The 25,319-nt window shown below is 38.0% G+C and overlaps 2 protein-coding genes across 3 annotated transcripts in view; both read left to right on the forward strand.

Annotated features, from left to right (window-relative positions):
- Positions 1 to 18,510, forward strand: part of pals1a (protein associated with LIN7 1, MAGUK p55 family member a) — a 28,337-nt gene extending 9,827 nt beyond the window's left edge. The window contains 14 exon segments of the mRNA XM_058749414.1: positions 5,648 to 6,171; positions 7,973 to 8,140; positions 8,143 to 8,180; positions 12,056 to 12,133; positions 12,326 to 12,475; positions 12,573 to 12,734; positions 12,873 to 12,950; positions 13,051 to 13,234; positions 13,345 to 13,416; positions 13,494 to 13,565; positions 13,846 to 14,013; positions 14,090 to 14,292; positions 14,543 to 14,653; positions 16,259 to 18,510. Coding sequence (XP_058605397.1) covers positions 5,712 to 6,171; positions 7,973 to 8,140; positions 8,143 to 8,180; positions 12,056 to 12,133; positions 12,326 to 12,475; positions 12,573 to 12,734; positions 12,873 to 12,950; positions 13,051 to 13,234; positions 13,345 to 13,416; positions 13,494 to 13,565; positions 13,846 to 14,013; positions 14,090 to 14,292; positions 14,543 to 14,653; positions 16,259 to 16,435 — 2,121 coding nt within the window. The 5' untranslated portion in view covers positions 5,648 to 5,711 and the 3' untranslated portion in view covers positions 16,436 to 18,510.
- A 2,998-nt stretch (positions 18,511 to 21,508) lies between these two features.
- eif2s1a (eukaryotic translation initiation factor 2, subunit 1 alpha a) lies at positions 21,509 to 25,090 on the forward strand. 2 transcript variants are annotated; one of them, XM_058749185.1, is made up of 7 exons: positions 21,509 to 21,666; positions 21,959 to 22,206; positions 22,292 to 22,371; positions 23,037 to 23,188; positions 23,276 to 23,480; positions 24,285 to 24,428; positions 24,555 to 25,090. In XM_058749185.1, the coding sequence occupies exons 2-7, from the start codon at positions 21,966 to 21,968 to the stop codon at positions 24,678 to 24,680; spliced, it is 948 nt and encodes a 315-aa protein (XP_058605168.1). In that variant the 5' UTR covers positions 21,509 to 21,666; positions 21,959 to 21,965; the 3' UTR covers positions 24,681 to 25,090. The 2 variants fall into 2 exon arrangements, with proteins under 2 accessions (XP_058605168.1, XP_058605169.1); XM_058749186.1 differs by having other exon boundaries at positions 21,510 to 21,666; positions 21,920 to 22,206.
- Positions 25,091 to 25,319: the final 229 nt, after the last annotated feature.

Genomic DNA, 25,319 nt, shown 5'->3' on the forward strand with positions numbered 1-25,319 from the left:
TTTATGATCGCAGCTTGGGCAGGTTCTCATATTTTGTGCCCACAGTAGAAGTAGTTAGAGAAGTGAAGAATGAGGAAAGTGGAATGGAGGAGGGGTAGATGGAGGGACAAGGGTTATCCATTATCCTCATTGTGTGGTCACATGTCTTTTCTTTATCCTGTGGGATGGGTTTTCCTGGAAGGAGACGCCCATTTGACGTGGTATCACTGTCTAATGCATTATTCAGTGGTAGACTGTTGGCATCTCAAGTCAACAGCAAACACTTCAATCTTAAATCCTTTTTCTCATTACAAGAGCTTCCTCCAGCGTCTCCTTCAAATGCACGCCTCATCACCTGACTCACTGAGTGACCGAGCTGTGACTCAGGGCTGTTTGTTACCGAAAACTGTCGGAGAAGATTTAAGGAAAGGCTTGTGGGGTCAAGGGTCAGGGCTGCTCACATCTGCAAGGTCTTGTTGGGGGGTGAGAAAGCGAGTTGGGTTTTCTGAAAGTGTCAGCTGTCAGAAATGGGGATGATAAAGGGGCAGATAACAGTGATCTGGCCTGTCTCTGACAGCTGACACAGCTCACGCTCACAGCCACAAGGCTGCTGCAGTGGAGAAGAGCACTGTGTGGCTGTTTGTTTGTCTCTCTGAGCCTTTGGTGTGAGGATGGCTTGTTTGTTTTATCTTCATATTGGGCAGTTTTTGACACGGCTCTTTAAATAACTGTACACTCATGCAGGAATGAATGCCATAGCACTGTAATTAATCAGCAGAGCAGGCTGAGGGTAAAGTGGTAAAACAAGACATCTTCCTGTTGTGACCCTATAGTACACATTGTGTTTTAATGGATAATGTCAGGTATTGCAATAATCATGACAACGACAGGTGTTTTACTCCTTGTCTTTCCCTCAGTGGTCAAATCTTCACTGTCCTATAGAGACAGAGCGACAGAGGTTTTCATAATCTGAAAACCATCAGGGGGGGGAAACAATCCAACGCTCTCCATTGACTTTGTATAGCGGGAAGCTGCCTCCTTGTCATTTCTGACTTATAACAAAAAACAGAACAATGCCTAAAAACTGCAGTTTGACAAGGTGTACAGTAAACAAGCTAAAAAATCCCAGAACTGTGTTTTTATAAGCTGTTGACCCCAAAAAACGCGCGTTTAGGAACACAAAAGTAGGGCACAACGTGTCATATTACTGAGAACTGCGCCCACTAGAGGGAAACGTAATCGGTGACAGGAACCATTCCATATTTTTAACGGTCAGAGGATTATTTCACCACCCTATGCGAACCTAGAAGAGGAGGAGATATATTGAGAAACTAAATTTTATTGGTCTATGTCAGTGCCCCTTTTCCCTACCTTCCTTTTGTTGGAGAAATGAAGATCCAACTGAATGGCCCAACGTGAAATACCCCGACATCTACAACTATTTGGGGAGCTTATAAAAACGCAGTTCTGGGTTTTTTAGCATGTTTACTGTACACCTTGTCACATAGCAGCTTTCAAGCATTGCTCTGTTTTTTGTTATAAGTCAGAAATGACAAGGAGGCCGTTTCCCGCAATACAAAGTCAATGGGAGAGCGTTGGATTGTTTTCCCCCCTGGTGTGGGCGTGGCCTAAATGTGCTCTGTCTCTATAAGAAAGAAAACTTTGTCAAACCAACTGGATATGTGATGGATGGATGCATAGCCTAGATAGACAGCTTCACCAATGAACTAGACTGCAAACTATTATTTTTACATGTTCTGAAAGAAATGGTGCTTACCTAGGAAAAACTTGTTGCTAAGATGCAAATGTGTTGTGGGTAATAAGCTGGGCATTCTTATGTGGTTTCTAAGGTGTTCTAAGTGCTTTATAGCATGATGCTATGAGGTTTTTAAGTATATTTTGGATGGTTACTGGCCCAAGTCTAAAGAGTGTAACTAGGTTTGCATGATAGGAGGAAATATTTCAGATTTTTCAAAAAAAAATTGTAAAAGTTGTTTTTCTAATTTTTCTGATAAGGTATTATTTTGGTGACAGGGTTTAAACGCTTCTCATTACAAATCTGATGAAATGGGCTGTGCATGTTCCATTCCCAAATGCACGTATAAGCAACTCAAACCCAGAGCAGATGCAGAGATAGTTTGTGTAAAGCAGCATTAACTGTGAACTGCTCGTGAGTCGTGAGACACTGGAAGCCCCAGATCATGAGCTGCCCGCATGTAAATGAAACTCGCTACACATTTATTTAATTGAATCACACATTGCTTTTGCAATGTGATAATCGCATTAAGACAAATTTCAGTTTTATTTCAATTAACCATTCAGCTCTATCTCTCTGTTCTCCTCAAAGTGTATGGGATTTTTGCCTGTTTCAATGTATGCCAAAAGAAAATCATAAATCTGGTCTCTTAGTAATAGCACCTAACTCTTCAAGCCACATGATTTGAGGTGTCATTCGTGTCTGTAGCACAAATAGTGCTAAAAAATGAATGAAGTTATGGTTAGGGTTACATCATTAGATCAAGCCTGGTCATAAAAATGTTATATGGGTGAGATTTTATATAAAATATAATGTGTATAAATTTCATATGAATGAAAGTATTTTTTAAATATGTGACCCTGGACCACAAAACCAGTCTTAAGTGTCAATTTTTCGAAATTTAGATTTATACATCATCTGAAATAGGGGTCGACCGATTATCGGCCTGGCCGATTATCGGCGCCGATATTAAGCATTTTTATGATTATCGGTATCGGTCATTTTCAAAACCGATGTGCCGATATAATTATTTAATTTTGAAATGCGCTATTTGGCTCTGATGCAGCCTGTCAGAACTCACCACTCTGTGGCCTCGAGTTTCAGTGATCATCACGCATCAGTTGTCTCTCAAAGGCAGCAGCAGACGTTGCTCAAGTTGCAATGAATCACAATCCACTACACTGAAGTTGCAAAACACCTCAACATTATCTATTTATGGTTTCCGCGACGGGGAAAACGCAGACGGAATCGCGGAATCCAGTCATATAAATGGAATTTACTGTATAACGCGGAGTCACAGAGTTCGTCAAAACTTTGGATGAATTAATCAAAAGTAGGTCAGTACACTTAAATCGACTCGCGCTATGGACTAGTATCTGTAAATATTAAGCTGCAAAAAGACTTATTTAAATATGAATTCTGTATGTTCTGCGTGTCTCTGTATATGTGAATGGCACAGACACACACACACACACTGAAGTGCGCGACGTCATGGGTGTTTTCAGCATCTGCCGTCTCACTAAATGAGGACATAAATACATGACCAACATCCCCAGAACTGCTCTGAGAGTTGCTTCATGAGCATTTGACCGTTTCATTTGAGTAAAACGATCGTCATATCACATACATAGGCTATACAGAAACTTAAGAGGTCCTCATGGCAACCCGTCAAAATAAAAGTTCGGTTTATCTACTAATACTACAACAACAACTTTTGTTTAAAAGAATAATCACACAATACGCTATTTATTCCATGTTTTAATTTTAATGGTAAACCCATTTGTTTGCCAAAAAATTTAGTTTAACTCTCATTTGAATAAAAGATAACTGAAATTAATGTTTTATGGCTTCATTTGCACTGCACTGTAAATTAAAACTAATCGAAATTGCTGTCACATAGGCCAAGATTAAGATACTGTCACACAGGCCAAGATTATGACGACATAAATTGTGACATTTCAATAGGCTATTGAACCAAGTGTGCCTAACAGGCTATTAGTGTTATAGTTTAATTAAAATAGTTGCAGTCTTCTTCACAACTTCTACAATGGAGCTATGAAGACAATTAAATTATTTACACTTTTATATTATAATTATGAGAGGTTATGCTATTCCACATACATTTCTAACATGTAAATTATTGAAGCCAAATACTTACATTCCCCCAAGCTGTTTAGCTGTAGTACAGTATTCATAGGCTTTATCATGAAGCATGCAGTGGCCCCACTTTTAACTCTCTTTATATTACCCTTATTGTAGATGGCTGCATGGAGGATGACAAGAGTAAGAAGTGCAATCAACACCAGGGAAGGCAGTTTTTGTCAGAGCCCTTGTTATTCTTAATTTTGACATTAATTTTCATTTTTACATTAGACATAATATATCGGTTAAAAATATCGGTTATCGATCCACTTGGTCTGTAATAATCGGTATCGGCCCTGAAAAACACATATCGGTCGACCCCTAATCTGAAAGCTGAATAAATAAGTTTATCCATTGTTAGGATAGGACCGTATTTGGCCGAGATATTTGAAAATCTGGAATCTGAAGAGCTTTTCACATTGAACGCGAAAATTTGGTGCGATGACGCTCTTAAATCGAAACAGTAGATCCCTATGGAGCTATTCACACCGGGCGCGATCATTTGCGGCACAAAAAAGCGAGGATTTTGTTTTCCGTCCTGTGTCGATTTTTTTTTTTTTTTTTTTTTTTTTCGGTGCTCCGCAAAGAAACGGGCCGTCCAATCAGATTTGAGCTAAGATCACGTGCCTGGAGCAGCTGCTGTTGGCAGGAGTGGTGGCGTTGTTTCGAAAACCAGTGTAAACAAACACAGAAGAGTATTCTGAGAGAGAAGAGAGTGGATGCCGAGTTCTTGTTATCTTTGGTTTCTGAGAACTTATTTATTCTCACATGTTCTTAATATAATTTCTATTACTTCTCCACTGAATTATGTGATCTGGAGTGTCCGTTTTCTCCCACGTGCGCAAATGTTGAGTCAGAGTGCGTTTGCTCTCTATAATGTTAGATCTTCCGTATTAAAAAAATCGAGTGAAACATTTTTCTACACATGAAATATGAAAGCAAATAGACATGATTATGATGCTATATTTTCTGTATTTGTTTTGTATGCAGCTCATGGTATTTTTATAACAATAAAAGATGTTTATGACTATAAGCTGTGTGGCATTATTAAACATACAAAGAGTGCATGTCTGCTTATTATAGAATCAAAATCAACTATAGATCACAATCAGAAGTTATTACAAGCACTCGATGATGGTTTAAGGTGGGTTTTAAGCAAAAACATTAATAATCACATACATTTTCAAATGTGGCTCGATGCTAATTCTATTTATATTTCAAGATGTTTTCTTGTGAAGTATTACCGATAGTTTGTGTTTCTGGTGTAGAACCAAACTTTGAGCTATATTAATTTAATGATATTGAGCAGCAGACGATGTTAAATCCATATATGATATACATATCTAAGGAAAAATGCATTGCTGGTCGGCGCCACCTAGCTTGCAGGCGTGAATTAGCAGAAGGCGAACATTCGTTTCGCGCTCGGTGTGAAAGCACCGTTCGTCGGCGATTCGCCCTCGCTTTTTCGCATCGCGTCCAGTGTGAAACGGCCTTGAGGGTGCATTGCATATTACTAATCAAAAATGAAGTTATGATATATTTATGGTAAGAAATTTACAAAATATCTTCATGGAACCATGATCTTTACTTAATATCCTAATGATTTTAGGCATAAAAGAAAAATCGATTATTTTGACCCATACAATGTATTTTTGGCTATTGCTACAAATATACCCCAGCGACTTAAGACTGGTTTTGTGGTCCAGGGTCACATATAGCCTATAAACTTTCCTGGGAAAACTCCTCTAACCGCTGCTCTCTCTTTTCCAGGTGTGGCTCTGTCTGGAGCTGCTACTGACCTCAGCCCTGCTGTCATGGCCTCAGCCCTCACACCATGCAGAAAGCACCCCTCCTAACCCTCATACCTCACACACACTCACACCACACATCACCACACACACGCGCAGCCATGATGACCACCTCCCACATGAACGGATATGTGACCGAGTCGGACGGTGGGGGAGGAAGCGTCGGAGGCACTGACTTTCTGGAGGAGGTGGTGCAGAGGCACAGGGAGATGGCGGTGGACTGCCCCAGTGAACTGGGTGCCCGCACCCTGCCCGTCAGACGCAGCGCTCAGCTGGAAAGAATCCGTCAGCAGCAGGAGGACCGCAGGAGACGGGAGGAAGAAGGCCGCAACCGTCAGGAACTCGACCTCAACTCGTCCATGCGCCTCAAGAAACTCTCACAGAATCCCAAAGTGGGCATAGATAACCCCACCTTTGAGCAAATGGAAGGTCCGGGAGGCTCCATAGGTGGTCTGCAAATTCTCACTGCACCACCAACTCTACTAGGTGGGTGTCATAAACTGCTAATGGGTATTGTTTCCAAAGAGTGCTTCAATAAACCCGCCCCTGACGTGTGCAGAGCTAGCAGCAGTATTGTGAGTGTCAAAGCAATGGTGTTTAGTGTGTTAAGCCTACATATTGAGTCATAGTGATCATAGGGCATGTATGAGTTTGAATCTGGCTTGCAACATATTCTGTTTTCGTTCCCACTTTCTTCTCCACATTGTTTCTGTCCTCAATCCAATAGTGGTAGACTGATAAATCAGATACAATCAGTGTTGTTTTTAACTAAAACTATTAAAAATCATTTAAATAAAATATGTTTGACAGAAATCTTAAAAATAACATGAAAATGGGAAATTTTTAGTTAAGTTGAAGTACTAAAAGTATAAATTGAAATAACTGAGTTAAAGGTAGAAACATGAAAAACTAATAAAAATGAGAAAAAACAAAAGGACTAAAACTTGCATTAAAATGAAAATATAAAAATAAAAGCTCATTTTAAAAATCTATAATCTAAACTTTTATATAAATAACAGTGCATGATTAGATTAGATGTCCAGATAGTGTCCAAAAAAACAATTAACCATTACTTTCCACAATTGTATGACACAAAATGGCACAAATAGTTATGGAAATGTTTGAAACTGATTCAGAGGAACTGAAGGGCACTTGACTGCTAAAATCAGCATGCATGAGTGAAGTCATTCTTAGAGGAGGCAAAGAGCTGTGTTACTGATGACTAAGAGTGTTCAAGAGCCAAAGAGCCACTGGACTTGAAACTAAATGAGGACAAAAGTCCATTTATATGCCCCATTATTTTAATATCTTTTTAGCTGATTTTTTTAAAATCTGTTTTTCACTTTTCTTCGCTTTCCTCACACCACAACCTCTTACTCTTTCTCTTTAGTTACTCTCAACAGGAAGCCTTTCACTAGAGTTTAATCCATTAGATTGGACAGGACACACACAGCTCCTCCAGTGAATTCTTGGTTTTGAATAGATCTCCATTAGGGGAAGTCCAGAATGCATGGCAAGGATGAACGAATTGAGTTACTGTGCAAATGAGAGGGGCTCTTGGAGTTGCTGCTGAAAGTCATGGCTGAGGGATGTGTGTGAGTGGAATTCCTCAGGGAGGGAGAAGAGGACCCTCTGAGGGGGAGGTTAATTAAAAAGCCTTTTATGAAACATTCTGACCTAGACCACTCTTGCTGTACTGTGTTTTCCTCGGTTTTCCTCGGATTTGTTTGTGCTCCAGTTCATCTCTGCATTATTCGTCACGCTCTCCGTATGCTGTTTTTTGACAGTCTAAAACTCTTTGTAGCACTAAAGTGTGCGTAAAATATATCCAGTCAAGAACAAAGCAAAGGCAACACTTAAGATATTTGATTTGCCCACTAATACCTCTATTAGCCACCCACTTAGACATTACACACCACACAAGGAAAACACACCCACATGTCTAACTCCTATTGTTGTCTCGCTGTTCTCTCGTTGTGTAGTTGGACACTATAAAAGAGAATTACAACATAGCTGAAACTTGGTTAGTCAAGGACAACGCTAGAATAGCTAAATTACATCTGTGATTTACGCAAACGTTGTGCGATGTGGATAACGAACAATAAAAGTGCTCAGTGGGGGAGTCTTTGTGAGAGGCCATGTCATCAGTTTTCCGGGTGAATGATTTAGAGGTATGTACTGTTGTTCCTCTGTGAAGTTACTGTTTCTTCTGTTTTTACAGGCAGGGTTTTTTTGAGATACACGAGTGATCTGCAAGCATACTTATGGTTTGTGTTTGTGCTTTCAGAGCTGGAGGACCTGTTGATGTCCCTCAAGCAGGTGCAGCATAGTTTGAATGACTCTCAGAGTCAAGAGGACATAGAGCTGGTTCTACAGCTGGTTCAGAAGCCTGACTTCCAGAAAGCCTTCAGCATTCACAACGCTGTGGCCCACCATATGAACCGGCCCAGCCCTCCCTACCCCTGACGGACCACGCACAGAGCCTCGCACAAGAGGTGAGCGGCACTTGTTACATATGTGGATTGAGTAAAAGATGAGCAGGAAGTATGGATATAGAAGAAATGCTCTGACACATACAGTATCAAAATAGGCCTATTAATTGTAAAAAGCAACCAGACATAGAAAAGTGGAGGGTTTTTCCCCTCTGAAGGCCAAGAGGGATAGGTGCTTGAAAAAAAATTTTAAAAGAAAAGGCTCACATCTGCTTCGTCAAATTACTCGTGGTTGAATTAAGCAGTCTGTGGGCATAATGTCAGCATATGTGCAGAGAGTCACATGACTGTGCACCCTCCACCTGGTGAAGGAGTTTTTGAAAAAGTGTGTTTGTGGATTAATTGATTCATCATCACAAAACCATTTTAATTTGTCTCCACTTTATCTGTCATCTGGAGACGTCTTAATGCTTTTGCTTTAATTTTAATTATGAATCCATGTTTAATGAAGGTCTTATGTGTTGACTGAGATGAACAGGATAGATGAAGAGGTGCACTGTCATTCAGCAAGATTTTTTTTAAAAGAAAGTATTTTTATTCAGGAAGGATGCATTAAATTGATCAAACATGATAAATACATTTAGAATGTTACAAAAGTTTTTTATTTTAAATAAATGCTGTTCTTTTGAACTTGATATTAATCAGAGAATCCTGAAAAAAATGTATTGTGGTTTTCACAAGCAGTACAACAGCTTTCAAAGTTGATAATAAGAAATTACTCTGGAGCACCAATGATCATGTGACTCTGAACACTGGAGTAATGGCTGCTTATAAGTTCAGCTTTGCCATCACAGGAATAAATTATATGATAAAATATAATAATATTTTAATATATTACTGTTTTTATTCTGTAGTTTTGATCAAATTGGAGTCTTGGTGAACCTAAGAAACTTAAAAAAATATAAAAAATTTAACCGAAGTGTATTCTATATGCAACATGAAAATTGCAATAGATAATTTTAACCCAATCTGAAGGACACCTGGGGCCTGTACCATGAAGCCAGTTTAGCTGGCTAGCCAGGTAAGTTTCAGTTTAGTTCACGCTGGGTTTTAGTTACCATGAAAGTGGTTTGGCTTTTAGCAGTGTTCATCGCCATAGTAACTTACGCTCCACAGCTAACCTGCTCCGGGGCAGGTTATGTTCTGGTTTAGAGATCTCAAACTGAAATATGACCAATCAGCTTCAAGCAAAGTGACACGTCTCTGACGCAATAAAGCCATTCCTCCAGTTTCTCTTACTCCAAATTAAAGGATGCTACATAGTAAAACATTTTTAAAGATAAAATCGTCTGATGTTTAGAGGTGATTATTTTTTATAATTATTTTATATTATTTATATAATTATTATACCCCTAATCCGTTACACAAGCCAGCTTAGTTTAATAGTAATTATTAAGCTTTTATTTAAATTTATTAATTTTTAGAATCAATAGCTTTAAAATATGACTACATATGAGCTTAGATTTTTAAGTGTGTTTATACCTATAAATATTATCAACTCTATAAACTTTACGAATTTTACTTGTACTTATATGGTAAGATGTTTTCTTTAAGTTTTCCTCTTTCATGGAAAGATTGTTTCATGATCGTGCTGTGTAAATGTGTTTAAATTCTTCATATTGTTCAATCTTTTAATCTTCCCACTGACTCTCTCACAAGAAGTGAATCATAGTTTTAAGGCATGTGATTGGCTGCTCATTACTGATATCACACTTTCATGTGCACGTGCTCCATTAACTCAGGATAAAGCCTGAGTTGACAGAGAAAGTTGATTATCAGCTTCATAGTACCAACAAAGCCGGATTGGACTGGTTTGGTTTTGTCAACTCGAAACTAATCTTGTAACCCTGAGTTTGTTCAGCCACCATCATGGTACAGTCCCCTGAAGAGCTGTGAGACAGGAACTCTCTGTAGCTGTGAAGCACAACAGCCTCAGACCTCAGCCTTGCACTTTGTTACTCTTTTTATAAGCACTGTGAAGAGGTGAAGTGACACTTTGCCATATTTGTCTTATTGACTATTCGTTTGTTGATACTGTTATTGCATAGTTTGAATGTGTGAACCCAGGTAATACATAGCCTGGAAATCAGCAGCATCAAAGAACAATTAAGGACAAGAGGATTCAGAGTATTCAGTGGTTAACAACAACAAAAGGCCAATTAGCAGACTGGCTAATAGGGGAGCATCTGCGTTTGTGCTATTAATGGCACTAATAGCATTGGACTGTTGAAACTAGAAGAGAGTGTTTGCATAGGAATAATACTTCATTTTCTTTTGAATAATTCTGTCAAGAACACCGTCAAATTCAGTTCAATGTTATAGTCATAGTCATTTGACAATCTAAAGCTGGCACTGCATTTCTGCATGTAGGTGCTTGTCTGTTGTGGTTGGTGAAGTTGACATTACTGAAGTAGGCCTAATTAATTATAGTTAAAAAAAATCGGATGGGGAAAAAAAATCACTTCTGATGTTCCATATTACCAACATACCTATAGTCAGAGTACAAAAATGAAGAACAGGCGCATTAACAACTTTTGTTTTAATCTGTTTATTAAGATATAATCAAGTTGTGTCAATGCCATTTGACTAATCACAGGAAAATGACATCTTGACTTTGCTGGTTGGCTGATGGCACCACACATTTATAATCCTGAGTAAAGGAAGTTCAGAAGATCTGACATTTTATAGCTGTCCAAGTGATTGGCTGAATGAATATGTGCACAAATGATGCTGATATTTGTTGAAAAGGCTCTTTAGTTGGAGTCAGTGTTGTGTGAAGTGCTAATGAGAGCCTGATAAACTCATGGTTGTTGTTTTTAGTTCTCTCACTCAGTGCAGGACAATACAAGACAGAGTGTTGCTCTGTCCTCCGCATTCATTAAGACCCAGATCCACTGACCTGTGCTGTGCTCTCACAGTAATACACTCTGTCATGGGACAGGTTACCAGATCCAGTGTGGACTGTCTTTTCAAATGTGGGCACATCCCATCCAGAGCTCTTATGTATTATCCCCTTATTTTCTCATAAATGGTGTATTTGCCAAAGTTCTCCAAAAATGTCCCTTTATACTGTATGTAAATCTAAATAATCTATCTAAATAATGTTCTCCATCTGTAACTGATTTGAACATGGTGGAATACAATGACTTGTAACTGTAGGATCATTTCCAAAACCTCTCCCAAGTCCCCCATTGCTCTGACCCATTGATACAAAGCTGTACTTTGTGTTTACAAAAACCTAAAGGATTTTGCTGAAATCCGGAGTCCTACTTTCTGGTACTGTGTTGTAACTTCACTGTGGTACAATCTGAAAGTAAACAACATCCTTCTCTCTTAGAGTTGTGCAGACGTCATATGGATCATTTCTCATTCCTTTGCCACAATGTGATTTTGTATGACCGTTATCATCCAAGATTGTATGCATGGTTAGCACAGTTTAATTTCCGTAATGAGCCCTTTCTAGTTAAATCTGAATATTTATACGGAAATAATGTAAAACTGGGCTTTATTTCTTTAGATCTTAAAAGTAGGCTGTGATATTTTTGGTTAATATTTTTCCACATTTGTCAGCAGAAAAAAAGGCATTTCAGAGGTAGAGAAAGTTGTTACTTTTTGATGACACTGTGAAATCTTTAATTTTTTTTCTTTAGACTATGCCCTGATGATTCATGCATAATAAGACCAGGGACATTTATTAAGAAAATGAACACCAACAGTTTTAATTTCCTAATATATCTGTGAAATCACAAATATGAACTATGTCAAAGGTATTCAAGTCAAATCTAGCACTTTCTACTACTATACTTTAAAGCATGATAAATGTAGTAGTGTTGTTGTATTGCAATAATAACTTGATGTTGTTGAATCCGTCCTCACAGGTGGAGGTCATGATGCACAACAGCTCACAGAAGGAAGGACTTGAGCTAAGCACCATACTCAAAACTCCTCACATGCAGGTCTGTTTACATCACATGCACACACATCCCCCAATTCCCCCATGTCTCCTCTATGTTGCCGATGCTCACAGCTGTGAATCACAATCCCTATCTCTAACATGACGTTGAGGTCAGACTCATGTCTACTCTGTAGAACTCAGTGGCTTTCATCCTGAATATAACCCATCATCTCTGGCTCTCTATATCCTCCAGGCACTTATGATGGCCCATGACAGTGTGGCTGAACAGGAGATGCAGCTGGAGCCTCTTGTTCCTTCTGTCAATCAAAGTGAGACTCTCACCCAGTGGGGCGGGGAGACTGTCAAAATCGTGCGGATTGAGAAAGCAAAGGACATCCCATTGGTGAGGACGTTCTTTCATTGCTTTTCCCCAGAATATTATGCACTTCTTAACATTTGACCTGTATTTTAACTTAATGTGCACATGTGTATTTATGCAGGGAGCGACTGTTAGAAACGATATGGATAGCGTGGTCATCAGCCGCATTGTGAAAGGAGGAGCAGCAGAACACAGTGGCCTTCTGCATGAAGGAGATGAGATCCTGGAGATCAACGGTGTGGAAATCCGTGGCAAAGATGTCAACGAGGTCTTCGACATCCTGGTAATTAATTTTTAAAGAAAGATGAGAGGAAAAAGTCTGTTAGGTTTTTGATTATAAAACACTTTGTAAGTACTGAAGTATCCAAAAACATTCTTAAGCCACTGAACACTGAATGTTGTTTTTTTTTTATGTTCACAGGCAGACATGCATGGCGTACTGACTTTTGTTCTCATTCCCAGCGCGCAGATCAAACCACCTCCTATTAAAGAGACTGTGGTGAGGCCTTCAGTCAGAACTAAATTAATTACTGCTTGAGTAAACCAATGCATAAATAAAAGTAATCAATGATTAAACCCATATCCTTGTATTTACCCAGATGCATGTGAAGGCACATTTTGACTACGACCCCTCAGATGACCCCTACGTTCCATGTCGAGAGCTCGGCCTGTGCTTTCAGAAGGGAGATATCCTCCACATAATCAGTCAAGATGACCCTAACTGGTGGCAGGCCTACAGAGATGGGGATGAAGACAACCAGCCACTTGCTGGCCTGGTCCCTGGTACTGAATCTCGCATGCTATTCTGTGGATCCAGATTCGTGTTTAAATATTTCTGCCTAGTTTTTTTTTTTTACATTGACTTGCCTGTCTTTTTCTTACTGATTGTCCAGGCAAAAGTTTCCAGCAGCAGAGAGAGGCAATGAAGCAAACAATAGAGGAGGATAAAGAGCCTGAGAAATCAGGTTAGGGTGGCAGAACTTGTGCGCACTCTTACATGCGCAGTTCTTAGTTCTCATTAACACTCATCTTATTTTGACAGGAAAACTTTGGTGTGCTAAAAAGAACAAGAAGAAGCGAAAGAAGATGCAATACAATGCTAATAAAAATGATGGTGAGTTTCTTCAGATAAACACTGGAATGAAAATGTACATGCTGAGGGGTCTCTACACACCTGTGAAGACTCAGATGAAACTTTTTATCATGAGCTTCATGTACAGAATTTAAGAGTAACGGCAATATTTTACAAAGTAGATCCTAAATCCTAAAGTACTTATACCTATAGCACATAGCCTTTCAAATTATGTTATTTGATAGTGTGAACAGGCCTTTGATATATGTATCCTGGAAAGTTTTATCCTCGTCCACTATCTGTGTTTCCTCCTTCTCTGTAGACTTTGATAACGAGGAGATTCTCACATATGAAGAAATGGCACTATATCACCAGCCAGCCAATCGCAAGCGGCCCATTGCTCTCATCGGCCCACCAAACTGTGGTCAAAATGAGCTCCGACAAAGACTCCTCTCCAGTGAGCCGGACAGGTTTGCTGGCGCTGTTCCTCGTAAGTATCAGAAAACATACTGTTTATCAGCCTGTTACTGAGTAATGTCCTAAGCAACAAACTCTCTTTGCCACAGACACTACACGAAGCCGTCGTGATATCGAGGTGAATGGCCGCGATTATCACTTCGTGTCCCGTCAGGCCTTTGAGCTGGACTCTGCGGCAGGGAAGTTCATAGAGTCTGGAGAGTTTGAAAAGAACCTCTACGGCACCAGCACAGACTCAGTCCGACAAGTCATCAACACAGGCAAAATCTGCCTCCTCTGTGTACACACTCAGGTGAGATAGACCACTTTACTGCAGAGGTTAGCTTCAACACACCTGCCTGGAAGCTTCTAGTGATCTTTAAGACCTTGATTATCTGGTTCAGGTGTGTTTAATTAGGTTGGAGCTAAACTCTGCTGGAAAGTGGCCCTCCAGGAGCAGAATTGGACACCTCTGCCTTAGCATTTTAGCGACTAATTTTGAAAATCAAGTACCACATGCTTGTTGGATTGTTGTTATTCACTGTTTCTTCTATCTTTTTTAGTCTTTGAAGGTATTGCGCAGCTCAGACCTCAAGCCCTACATTATCTTCATTGCTCCTCCATCCCAGGAGCGATTGAGAGCCCTCTTAGCTAAAGACAACAAAAACCCAAAGGTAAACATCAGCCCTGAAAGATCAACTCTCAGGAGCCATTCACAAAGAACGTTTTCGCATTCCACTGTGCTGATTTCCATTGTTTTTCTATGTAAACGTAAGGGCTGCTACGATAAATCGTGGATCGATTCTGAGATCTTCTGAATGCATCGTGATTCTTTCGATTCTGAGCTTAGATTTTAACAGCAGATGGCACTCTAATCTAGTTTTTATCCGCACATGCAAACGCTCATGAAGAAGAGTGCTGAAGAGCGTTTGTGCGTTCGGCCGAGTCATGTAATTTCACCTTGGCTCAGAATGCTTTTATGACGCGAGATTAATGTAAACAGCCCACTGTGAACAATTTGCTTCAACCTTTTCGAATCTTATGAATAATTATTTTAGGTTCAAGTGCATTTAAAGTGCCCCTATTATGGGTAATGAAAGGTTCATATTTTGGTTTTGGGAGTCCCCAACAACAGGTTGACATGCATGCAAGGTCAAAAAACACTTTTATTGTCTTATAATATGCATTTATTTTTACCTTACTTGCTCAACGACTTCCAAACGATTCGCTCAACGATTCATTTTTCCAAACCCCTCCTTTGTGGTGATTGGTCAACTGGTCTCATTTCCATTTCATCATGCCTGTAATGCCTGATAAAGCAGTGTTTGTGAGCCCAGTGCTGTTTACAGTACAGCGTTACCAGGGAAACCGCTATTTTTACCACTCCAAAAGCAGCAACTAGTGGCAAAGAATGAATTTGCATTTTCATTCAGACCAACACGAAAAGACCAAGTGGGCAGGCAATATGCTAATGTTTCATGTTGATGTCAACATGAAACAGCTTGGGATTCGTTTTAAAATTGACTCGTTTCAGTGATTCAGAGTCGACTCTTTCTTTTGAGAGACAATAACTTTATGCACGGTGCACTTTCAGATTTAAAACTTTGCAGGATGTTTTCATTCACTTAGAGCTGTGTTACACACTGCATGAAAGGTAATTTAAAAAAAATCCATAATAGGTGCACTTTAAGGATTTAGTAACAAGCAGAGTAAGGCTGTTTCTAAAGCATGCAGTGCCAGGCATCTTCTGTTCAAAACTAAGCTCAGAATCGACTCGAGAAAGAATCACGATGTGATGCATTCGGAAAATCTCAGAATCGAAGCTGAATCATTTCTTGATTTGCGATGCACATTGATTTATTTTCCCAGCCCTAGTAAACATGCACTAGACAGACATCTTACACCTGTTACATTTGTGTTTCCAGTCAAAAAGTCAGGCCAGCCTTTTAAAAAAAATTTAAATTCAATCTGTTTGTAAACTTGTTTTGTTTCTGTTGTGGTCGAAGGCCTCATTGATCTGAGTTTATGCACCTCAGTTTTTGAGTAACAAAAACATTATTGGAGGTAATGTTCACTCAAAAACTGAGATGCATATGCTCATATTAATGAGTTTTAGTCCGCATTTTAATAAACACAACATGAGGGTTAAAGAACGCATCTCGAGCCCTAGCATTTTTTTCCATTCCCCTGCCTTCTATCTCTGTGTGAACCGGCCCTTTGGACTACTACTCCCGTTCTCATGGTTTCACACCCTTTTGGGTTTTTTTCTGTTTTTTCAGCCCGAGGAGCTGAGAGACATCATCGAGAAGGCCCGTGAGATGGAGCAGAACTACGGCCACCTGTTTGACGCCGCCATCGTGAACACCGACCTGGACAAGGCCTACCAGGAGCTGCTGCGTCTCATCAATAAATTAGACACTGAACCTCAGTGGGTCCCCTCATCCTGGCTGCGCTGAGATGAAGCCCACTCACAACGACCCCTCCACAGACGGGTATAAATGAAGAGCAGACTGTTTGTGAATCTCATACTCTCGGGTTCCATAGATTTGACTGAAAGCCACCGTTTTTACACTACAGGATTCAACACTAGATAAGGACACTACGCCCCCTCAGACCTCGCCAGAAGTGTCTGTCTGCACTGCGCTGTCAGCAGGCTGAGGGAATGAGAGTTTTTATGTCAGAATTTGTTTGATCGTGGTGTGTTTTTGAGTCCGGTTACCCACATTCCAGTGAGAGAGTTACCAGCACTTGGTGCAGCAGTAGAATTAGGGCTTCTATACTGCTTTTGATAACTATTTATGATTGTAAATATTCTATATGTATTTTTAAAGAAGTTTTTGGACAAATGTGGAGGGTTTACGTTGTGGGAAAGCAGCTGTCACTGTTTTAAAAGTCCAATGAGATATTCCGACTCCAGAATAGTTTGAGCTCCCTAACATTATTAGTGGACAAAGACATTCGTACACTCTGTTCTCTCCTCTTTCACCCTGAAACTCTGATGTACAATGTTACATGAACATCAAGCAGTGAGTTCAGTGCCCATCTGAACAACTCTTTCAAGCTTACAAGACACTAAAAGGGATAAATGTCAAAGCGACTGATGCCTTCTATCCCTGTGGCGCTGCCTCAGTGTTCCTATGGCAAGCAACACTGTGATTATGACAGAGGTTAATAGTACACTTCAGGTTTTTTGAGAGTTTGCAAGGCCACATCTGAACACAGCTGCAAGATGGAAGTGGCTAAATGTAAGTCTATGCTCTCTGTCTCAGTATTCACATGCACTTCCAGCTCTCAGAAGTGTGACCAGTATTGTAAACAGTATTTGACAGCAATACAGTGAGGTTCACCATCTGAGCGTCAGCACGGCCTAGTCTTAGTCAGTGCTTCTGCACAATTTAAAATGTTTCATTTGTGATTTGTTTTTGATTGGATTTGAAGGTTCTGTGTTGTTTTTACCCATTTCAACATGAGGAAAGGGATTGTGTTTTAACTAGTGGTAATGCTCTACATTATTAGGATCTCATGAAACCTGCCAAGAACATGTCCTGGTCTTATTTCGCCCTAAATCAGAAAGAAAATTATTTTATTTTTTTTGTGTTCTTAAAATTACAGTATGCAATATGAAAAAGATTTTACCTTAATGTGCGCTTACAAAATCATATAATGTATAGGTTGTATTATAATAAGTCAAAATGCTGTTCAATCATTAGAATCTAATCTCAATCACTTTTGAGAATAAAAACAAAAATACAATAAAAAGATAAGAAGAAATGCTTAATTTTTGTGAAAAATGTGGTCCAAACACAGGCTTCATTTTCTTTGTACAAAATATATATAAGTTTTTCTGTTTGGTTTTGGGCTGTAGTTTTACCTGGACATGTTTCATGAGATCTTCCCATTGGTTTGAAACATCAGCTCCGTGTTGAGGTGAGATGTGTGTGCTGAGCGTATGCTTATGAACGCATGATTTTTGGGGAATGTTTAGCCCATGAGTGCAAATGCTGGAAGTGAGGAACACTTGATCTTGATGGACAGAAAAGCTGTGTGCGTGTGTGTGTGTGTGTGTGTGTGTATATGTGTGTGCGCACATGATTGGTAACAACTCTTTTAAAAGAAGGACTGTCAGTTTTTGCAGACAAGTATTATCTCCATAGCTGATTCAAGCACACACTGGAAACAGCTTTACGGTGATTTGTTCTGCAGAACTGTTTTTACTGTCTGTTTTTTTTTTTTCCTTAAGATAATCAATGTGTATTTAGAATACAACCTAAATATTTTTTTAATGTACAGAATAGCTCAGCCACTAGGAAACACACCGTTGAGGTTTTTACTCTTGTGCACTACACTTTGGTTTGTGTTGTGAGTGTGGACGGAGCCAGTAACCCGCTGTGCAACACCTCAGTCTCATGTGATCTAGTTACATGCCAGTCAACTGGAAGTAGAATTAATGAATGTAAAAGAAGAATCACCTTTCCTTCTCAACTGTTTTTGTATGAATTATACAAGTGAATTAAAGCCCAGATTAATAGTGTTTTGTCTCTTTTTCTTTATAGATGATATATATATATATATATATATATATATATAGGTTACAAACGGGGCTAAAGGCCCACCTTAAGAAAAAGTGCTATTCACTGCGCCTAAAATGTATATGTTGTATTGAACATTAATGGAGCAACAGATTTTGTGTGAAAATAAATCATTCAAGTTGTTTATTTTGTTTAAAAAATCTTATAAATGTATGAGGTGGCAAGGGGGGCCTTTTACCACATGCACATGGTATTGATACAAATACTTAGCTAAAATAATGTCTAAGTTAATACTTGTTCAAAACAATCACTTTAGCAAAGTTTGTACTATTTTCTGCTTATTTTGAATTTTTGTTCAGTAAATATACTGCCAATAAAATGTTAATATAAAAAATATATTTTAAAATACAGAAACAAAATTTCAATAAGCAAAGATTCTGAAAGTATTGAAGGAGATCCAATAATAATTGAATATATATTTACTGAAGTACAACAAACATGGTGATTATCTCTAATATGGATACCCAACATAATTTATGATATTTGCCATCTGAATCTAACCATGTCATGTCAACAAATGGAAAAGTCAGCGATCTATTAATCATTAAGTTAATTACTTTAGCCCCAACAGCAGAGGCGCTTTTGACCCCAAATACCATACTTTTACATATTCTTTCGTTATTTAAAAACTGTTGCTTTAATTATCTTAAACAAAACTGAAAATCATAAAGAAGACCTTTGTCTCTTGAAAAGCGAAAGTGCTAAACCATGTTTTTGTGCCATTTAGTGGTTTAGATGAAAATAATATCAAAGGTGCCTTTAGCCCCGTTGTACCCTCTATATACATATATAATATGAAAATTACAAACAAAAGGAAATCATTACAGTTATGAGGCTGCTCAGGAAATTGTGCTTAATTACTGACATGACAATAAAATACAAATCTTGGCAATCCTAAAAATATGATTTTTTTTTTTAATTAAAATTAATACATTTATTCAGCAAGGATGCATTAAATTTGTCAAAAGTGCAGTAAAAACTTACATTTTTATAAAAAATCAAACAAATGAGGTTCTTTTGAACTTTATTCAGCAAAACAATTAAGCAGCACAATTGTTTTCAATATGTATGATAAGAAATATTTATTTAGCACCAAATCAGCAAGCATAATTTGACACTGAAGACTGGCGTAAAGGCTGCTGAAAAAATATAATATATATATATATACATATATACAGTGTTGGGGAGTAACTAGTTACATGTAACGGAATTACATGATTTAATTACGAAATAAAAGTAATTGTAATCATTTACAGTTACTTAGAAAAAAATGTGTAATTAAATTACAGTTACTTATGAAAAAGTTAAGGATTACAAAGGGGGTTGAAAAATCAGATTTTTTTCACACACACTCCCACAAACAGATTTAATTGACTTCTTTCATAAATTGCAGTGACTGCTCTAAAATATGAAACACCAATGTTTCAGAAGTTTATAACATGCTTATCCGATAACTCTTATATTTCCTATATGGGTTTATGTATATGCTTTATATTTTTTAAGATTAACTCTTTTTTTCTAAGGCATTGTTAGATCCAGTGTTTCCTGCCATGCAAAGATTTGATTTAAAAAACCGTATCATAGCTATTAAATTATTTCTTGTTATGATTTTAAAGTAAGTCTGATTTTGTGGTGGCTGTGCTTCAAAGGGGACATCGGATGCCCAGTTTCCACAAGGTGGTATGATTCATTAGGGTCTTCTTGAAATGGTCTCAGTGGTCGTGTAAAACAACACCCTTTTTACCTTGTCAAAAACAGCTCTGTTCACAGTGACTCGTTTTGGTGCATATCTCTTTACATGATAATGAGCTCTGCTCACCCCGCCCCTCTCTTCTGTGGAAGTGATCCATCCTTGAGTTTTAACTTTTTAACAAAACCTGCCTTGAATTGTCCCTCATTCAGAAAACAGTCTGGAGTAAAATGATTTGCGCAGCCAGACATAAACGAATTTAGTCAAAGTGAAGTGACATATGACCAAGTATGGTGACCCATACTCGGAATTTGTGCTATGCATTTAACCGATCCAAGTGCACACACACAGTAGTGAACACACACCCGGAGCAGTGGGCAGCCATATTGCTGCGGCGCCCGGGGAGCAGTTGGGGGTTTGGTGCCTTGCTCAAGGGTCTCACTTCAGTCATGGTATTGAAGGTGGAAGAGAGCGCTGGTTATTTACTCCAAAATCAAAATGGCTTGATAATTGAGACTGTTTAGGTTTTTGGGGGATTAAAAAAAGGAGTGAATTTCTATCATTGTAGGGTGGTTGTGTCCACAAACTGCTAAGACACATTTATATGCAAATGAAGATATTTTTCATCCAATGTCTCCTTTAAAATTAAAATATTATAATCTTAATTCAAGTCTGACAGTAATCAGTGTTGAGTACTACTGTAAGGTTAACCCTGCCTAGTTAACATGTTTGAAAATGATTAACAGTCGAAAACATTAGACATTTAGACAAGTAATCAAAAAGTAATCAGTTACATTACTTTAATAAAGTAACTGAAAAGTTACACTACTTATTACATTTTAAGTAGGGTAACTTGTAATCGTAACCTATTACATTTCCAAAGTAACCTTCCCAACACTGTATATATATATATATATATATATATATATATATATATATATATATATATATGTATATGTGTGTGTGTGTGTGTGTGTACATATATATGTATGTATGTATGTATGTATATTAGGGATGTAAGATATATATATGTATGTATGTATGTATGTATATATATATATATATATATATATATATATATATAATTTATTTTTAATGCAGCCTAGGCGTTTAAGTGAAGTAAATATTTATTGTGTCAATTTTAAAGAGCAAAAAGATGCACGAACTCGTATTTTCGCAAGTGCGCCTCCGAAGCACTAGATGGCGGAACAAAGCATCGTAACACGCCACGAACAAAACAATGATTTCCTCTTCCGCCTGATTTTCAACATGCTGACGAAATAGACAGCAGAGAAGCCGCGGACGGTTCAGTTTTCTTTTCTTCTTATTTTGTATGTATACGCTTGGATTCTCGCCATCAAATAAAGGACATTAAGTAAACTCCAGTACACAATTCTCTTACATATCGGTAAGTTAAGTGAAAGAGAGTAACTTATAGTTGTGGCAGAAAGTGGTGTGGTTTTGTATCATTTGTATCGTTTACTCTATTTATCAATTATAGTTTATAGTTTACCGTATGTTTGATGGACAGTTTTTATGTCTCCATTCTTAACAGGTTGCAGAAGTTTTCTATAAAAATAACAGTTTAACGTTACCTGACAAGCTTTTCTCATTGTACATCATTTGGCTGTGTCGCAAAACCTAGTGCGCTTTCTACACAGACAGCATTAGACTCACGTTAGACCGCTTCCCTCTGCCAGGATCAAGATGCCAGGACTCAGCTGCAGATTCTACCAGCACAGGTTTCCAGAGGTGGAAGATGTGGTGATGGTCAATGTCAGATCGATAGCAGAGATGGGCGCCTATGTGAGTCTGCTGGAGTACAACAACATCGAGGGGATGATCCTCCTCAGCGAGCTCTCCAGGCGACGAATCCGATCCATCAACAAACTCATCCGGATCGGGCGCAACGAATGTGTGGTGGTGATTCGTGTGGATAAAGAAAAAGGCAGGACTGTGTTTGAGAATTACGTTTCTTGTTTTTGTTTTTTTTCTCGATCCGTTCCTCCTTTTAACCTGTGATATTTCCACAGGCTACATTGATTTATCCAAAAGAAGAGTATCACCTGAAGAAGCTGTAAAATGTGAAGACAAGTTCACAAAATCTAAAACGGTGAGTATGACTTGTCTGTTTGACAAGCTGATCACATAACAAAATCCATACATTTCAGCTTGACTTCAGTTGTCATAAATTATGATGTAAGTAGCTAAACATTTAATATTTGACAGCTGTGTTACGACAGAAATGTTCAATGACTGACGGTAATGTCATTTTCAGCATATTAGGCATAAATTTAAGAATGCGCATATTGTGAATGAATTTAATGAACTTGGTTACACCTTCCTGATAATCTTTCAGTAAATTAAGTTATCATCAGACCTACACTAGAACATGGTAAAACGTGTGTCTGTCAATATTATTTAATGGATCTGAGCTAATATGAACAGAACTAATAATGAAGGGTTTGAAAGATTAATATATACTGTAACAGATGTATTGCTCACTGTCAGTTTATGCATTTGCTAATGTTAACTAACGGGACCTTATTGAAAGGCGTTACTAAATTTTTGTCATTCTAAACCCAAATTCCATTTTTCATGACTATGTTTTTGCCTTTTTTCACTGACAGAGATGAAAATGAAGTCTGGCATTGTTTAAAAGCTATTTTTATCCTAAAAGTGTTGCTTACTTAGCATGCTCAGTTCAGCCTCGCTATTTCTAAAACCCTGTATATGGCCATGGTCTCATAGATGTTGTGTGTGTATATATTGTTATAGGTTTACAGCATTTTGAGGCATGTAGCTGAAGTCCTAGAATACACCAAAGATGAGCAGCTAGAGAGTCTGTACCAGCGAACCGCCTGGGTGTTCGATGAGAAGTACAAGCGGCCTGGATACGGTGCCTATGACATCTTTAAGCAGGTTGTGTCGTAAGTATGCATTCATCAATCAAGTATTGACTATAAAATGACTAAAATGTTTTTATATCACAATTGCGTAAATTGCATTCTGGGCAGAGACCCGTCCATTTTAGATATTCTGGATTTGACGGAGGAGGAAAGGGCCGTTCTGATTGATAACATCAACAGACGACTCACTCCGCAGGCGGTTAAAATAAGAGCGGACATTGAGGTGGCCTGCTATGGCTATGAGGGCATCGATGCAGTGAAAGAAGCTTTGAGGGCTGGACTGAAGTGTTCAACGGAGTGTATGCCAATCAAAGTAAGAACCCAATTTATTTTCTTCTGATTATATAAATTTACTCAAAAATGCATTTAAAATGCAATTAATATACACGGTAACCTGAATACAGTTTATGATGAACGTGTTTTTTTATATGAATTAAAAAGCCTCATTAAAAGAATTCAGTTCTTGAAAAGAAAAATGTAAGTGGCGTGGCATAAAATTTATTTTAAAGAAGTGTTATTTTTTTTATTGTTAGTAATTGAAAATGTTGTCAGTCATGTGGTCAAGGTTAAAAAATTTAAATAAAAAAAATCAAATAATTTGACAATTTTTGAAATGCAAGGTTAGTTGTAAAATGTCATGTTGTGCATCTCCCCAAAAAATGTAATGATATATTTACAAATGAATTGTACAATTTTTAAACTAATTTGAAAATGTCAAGTAATTAAAAGTAATTAAAATGACTGAAATTTAATTAAACTTTTAAAATAGTTCATTTAGATTCATACTAAATACTAAATTAGGGAATCTGTTTTATTACAATTTTTACAATATATATTATTTTTATATAATAAAAAAATTAACCTTTTAAGATTAAGAACTGGACCTTAAAAGTATATTTAAAAACATTAAGATGTGTATGCTTACATTTTTTTTTAAACGTAAGGAAAAATGTACTTTTTACTTGTTACACCACACAATATGTTTAGAATTATTACATATAAACTTGTTGTTTTGTGAAAATGGTTCCCGAAAACGTTTTCTTAAAACAAATGAAACCATCTAGTAGGTGCTTCTAGTGATCCAGATTTGCTCACTACTTCATTGCTTTTGTTGCAGATCAACTTGATTGCCCCTCCACGCTATGTTATGACCACAACCACACTAGAGCGCACAGAGGGCCTTTCTGTGCTCAATCAGGCCATGGCTGTCATTAAAGAGAAGATCGAAGAGAAGAGAGGCGTCTTCAACATTCAGATGGAGGTGAGAAATGATCATGATTTCCCATTTTTCTGGCATGGAGACATTGCTAACTGAAATTTTAGTTCTGTATGCTGCTTTAAATCTTGTTGTATTGAATAGCATTGACCTTGTTTGATATCCCTGTAGCCAAAAGTGGTAACGGACACAGATGAGACAGAACTGGCTCGACAGTTAGAGCGGCTGGAGAGAGAGAATGCAGAGGTGGATGGAGACGATGATGCAGAGGAAATGGAGGCCAAGACTGATGACTAGCTTAAAGAAACACAATATACCAGCATTGCCATAATCGTTCAGGAGACTTGAGAGTTACAGTCAATTGTTTATCATACCACACAGACTGAAAAACACTGCTTCCATAATACCAAGCAGACTATGGGTGAATTTTGGCAGGCAGTGAAAGTGGAACGTACATTCGTGGACGTTTGCTTATCAGATGAGTTGTGGGAGGAATGCCTTCCACGAACACTAGAGTTTGGGGAGTATTAATAATGCAGATACCATTTCAACAGTGTGGTTGTTTTAAGTGACCTTCTGTTTGCAGCCTCATTCAAGAAATATAGTTCGTGGTGAAAAGACTTTTCTTTATCAGAGTTTACTTCTCTTTATCAAAGTCCTCTGTTGTGGATGCAGAACTAATAAAAACAAGCTTTTTTCCCCCCAAAGCATTTGTCGTGTATTTTTGTATTCTAATTATTATTTATTTATTTTTTGCTGCCTGATTTGTGTAAGATGTTAGATATGTAATGGAATCGAATGTAATGTAATGGAGCTCAATATCTCAAAACAGCTCTGAATGCAGATGGAACCATATAATTCTAAAACACATAACAGTTTTTTTAAAATATAATATCTCACAATATTGGTATTTTTAGCGTATTTTTGATCTAATAA

This window comes from Onychostoma macrolepis, chromosome 17 (genome assembly GCF_012432095.1).
Source record: "Onychostoma macrolepis isolate SWU-2019 chromosome 17, ASM1243209v1, whole genome shotgun sequence".
Taxonomy (NCBI): Eukaryota; Metazoa; Chordata; class Actinopteri; order Cypriniformes; family Cyprinidae; genus Onychostoma; species Onychostoma macrolepis.

Excerpts from the sequence above, each read along its gene's own strand:
- eif2s1a (XM_058749185.1), top strand. The coding sequence starts at position 21,966 with ATGCCAGGACTCAGCTGCAGATTCTACCAGCACAGGTTTCCAGAGGTG. Across the intron at positions 23,189-23,275 it reads ATCTTTAAGCAGGTTGTGTC|AGACCCGTCCATTTTAGATA; the intron begins GTAAGTATGCAT and ends CATTCTGGGCAG. Across the intron at positions 23,481-24,284 it reads CGGAGTGTATGCCAATCAAA|ATCAACTTGATTGCCCCTCC; the intron begins GTAAGAACCCAA and ends CTTTTGTTGCAG.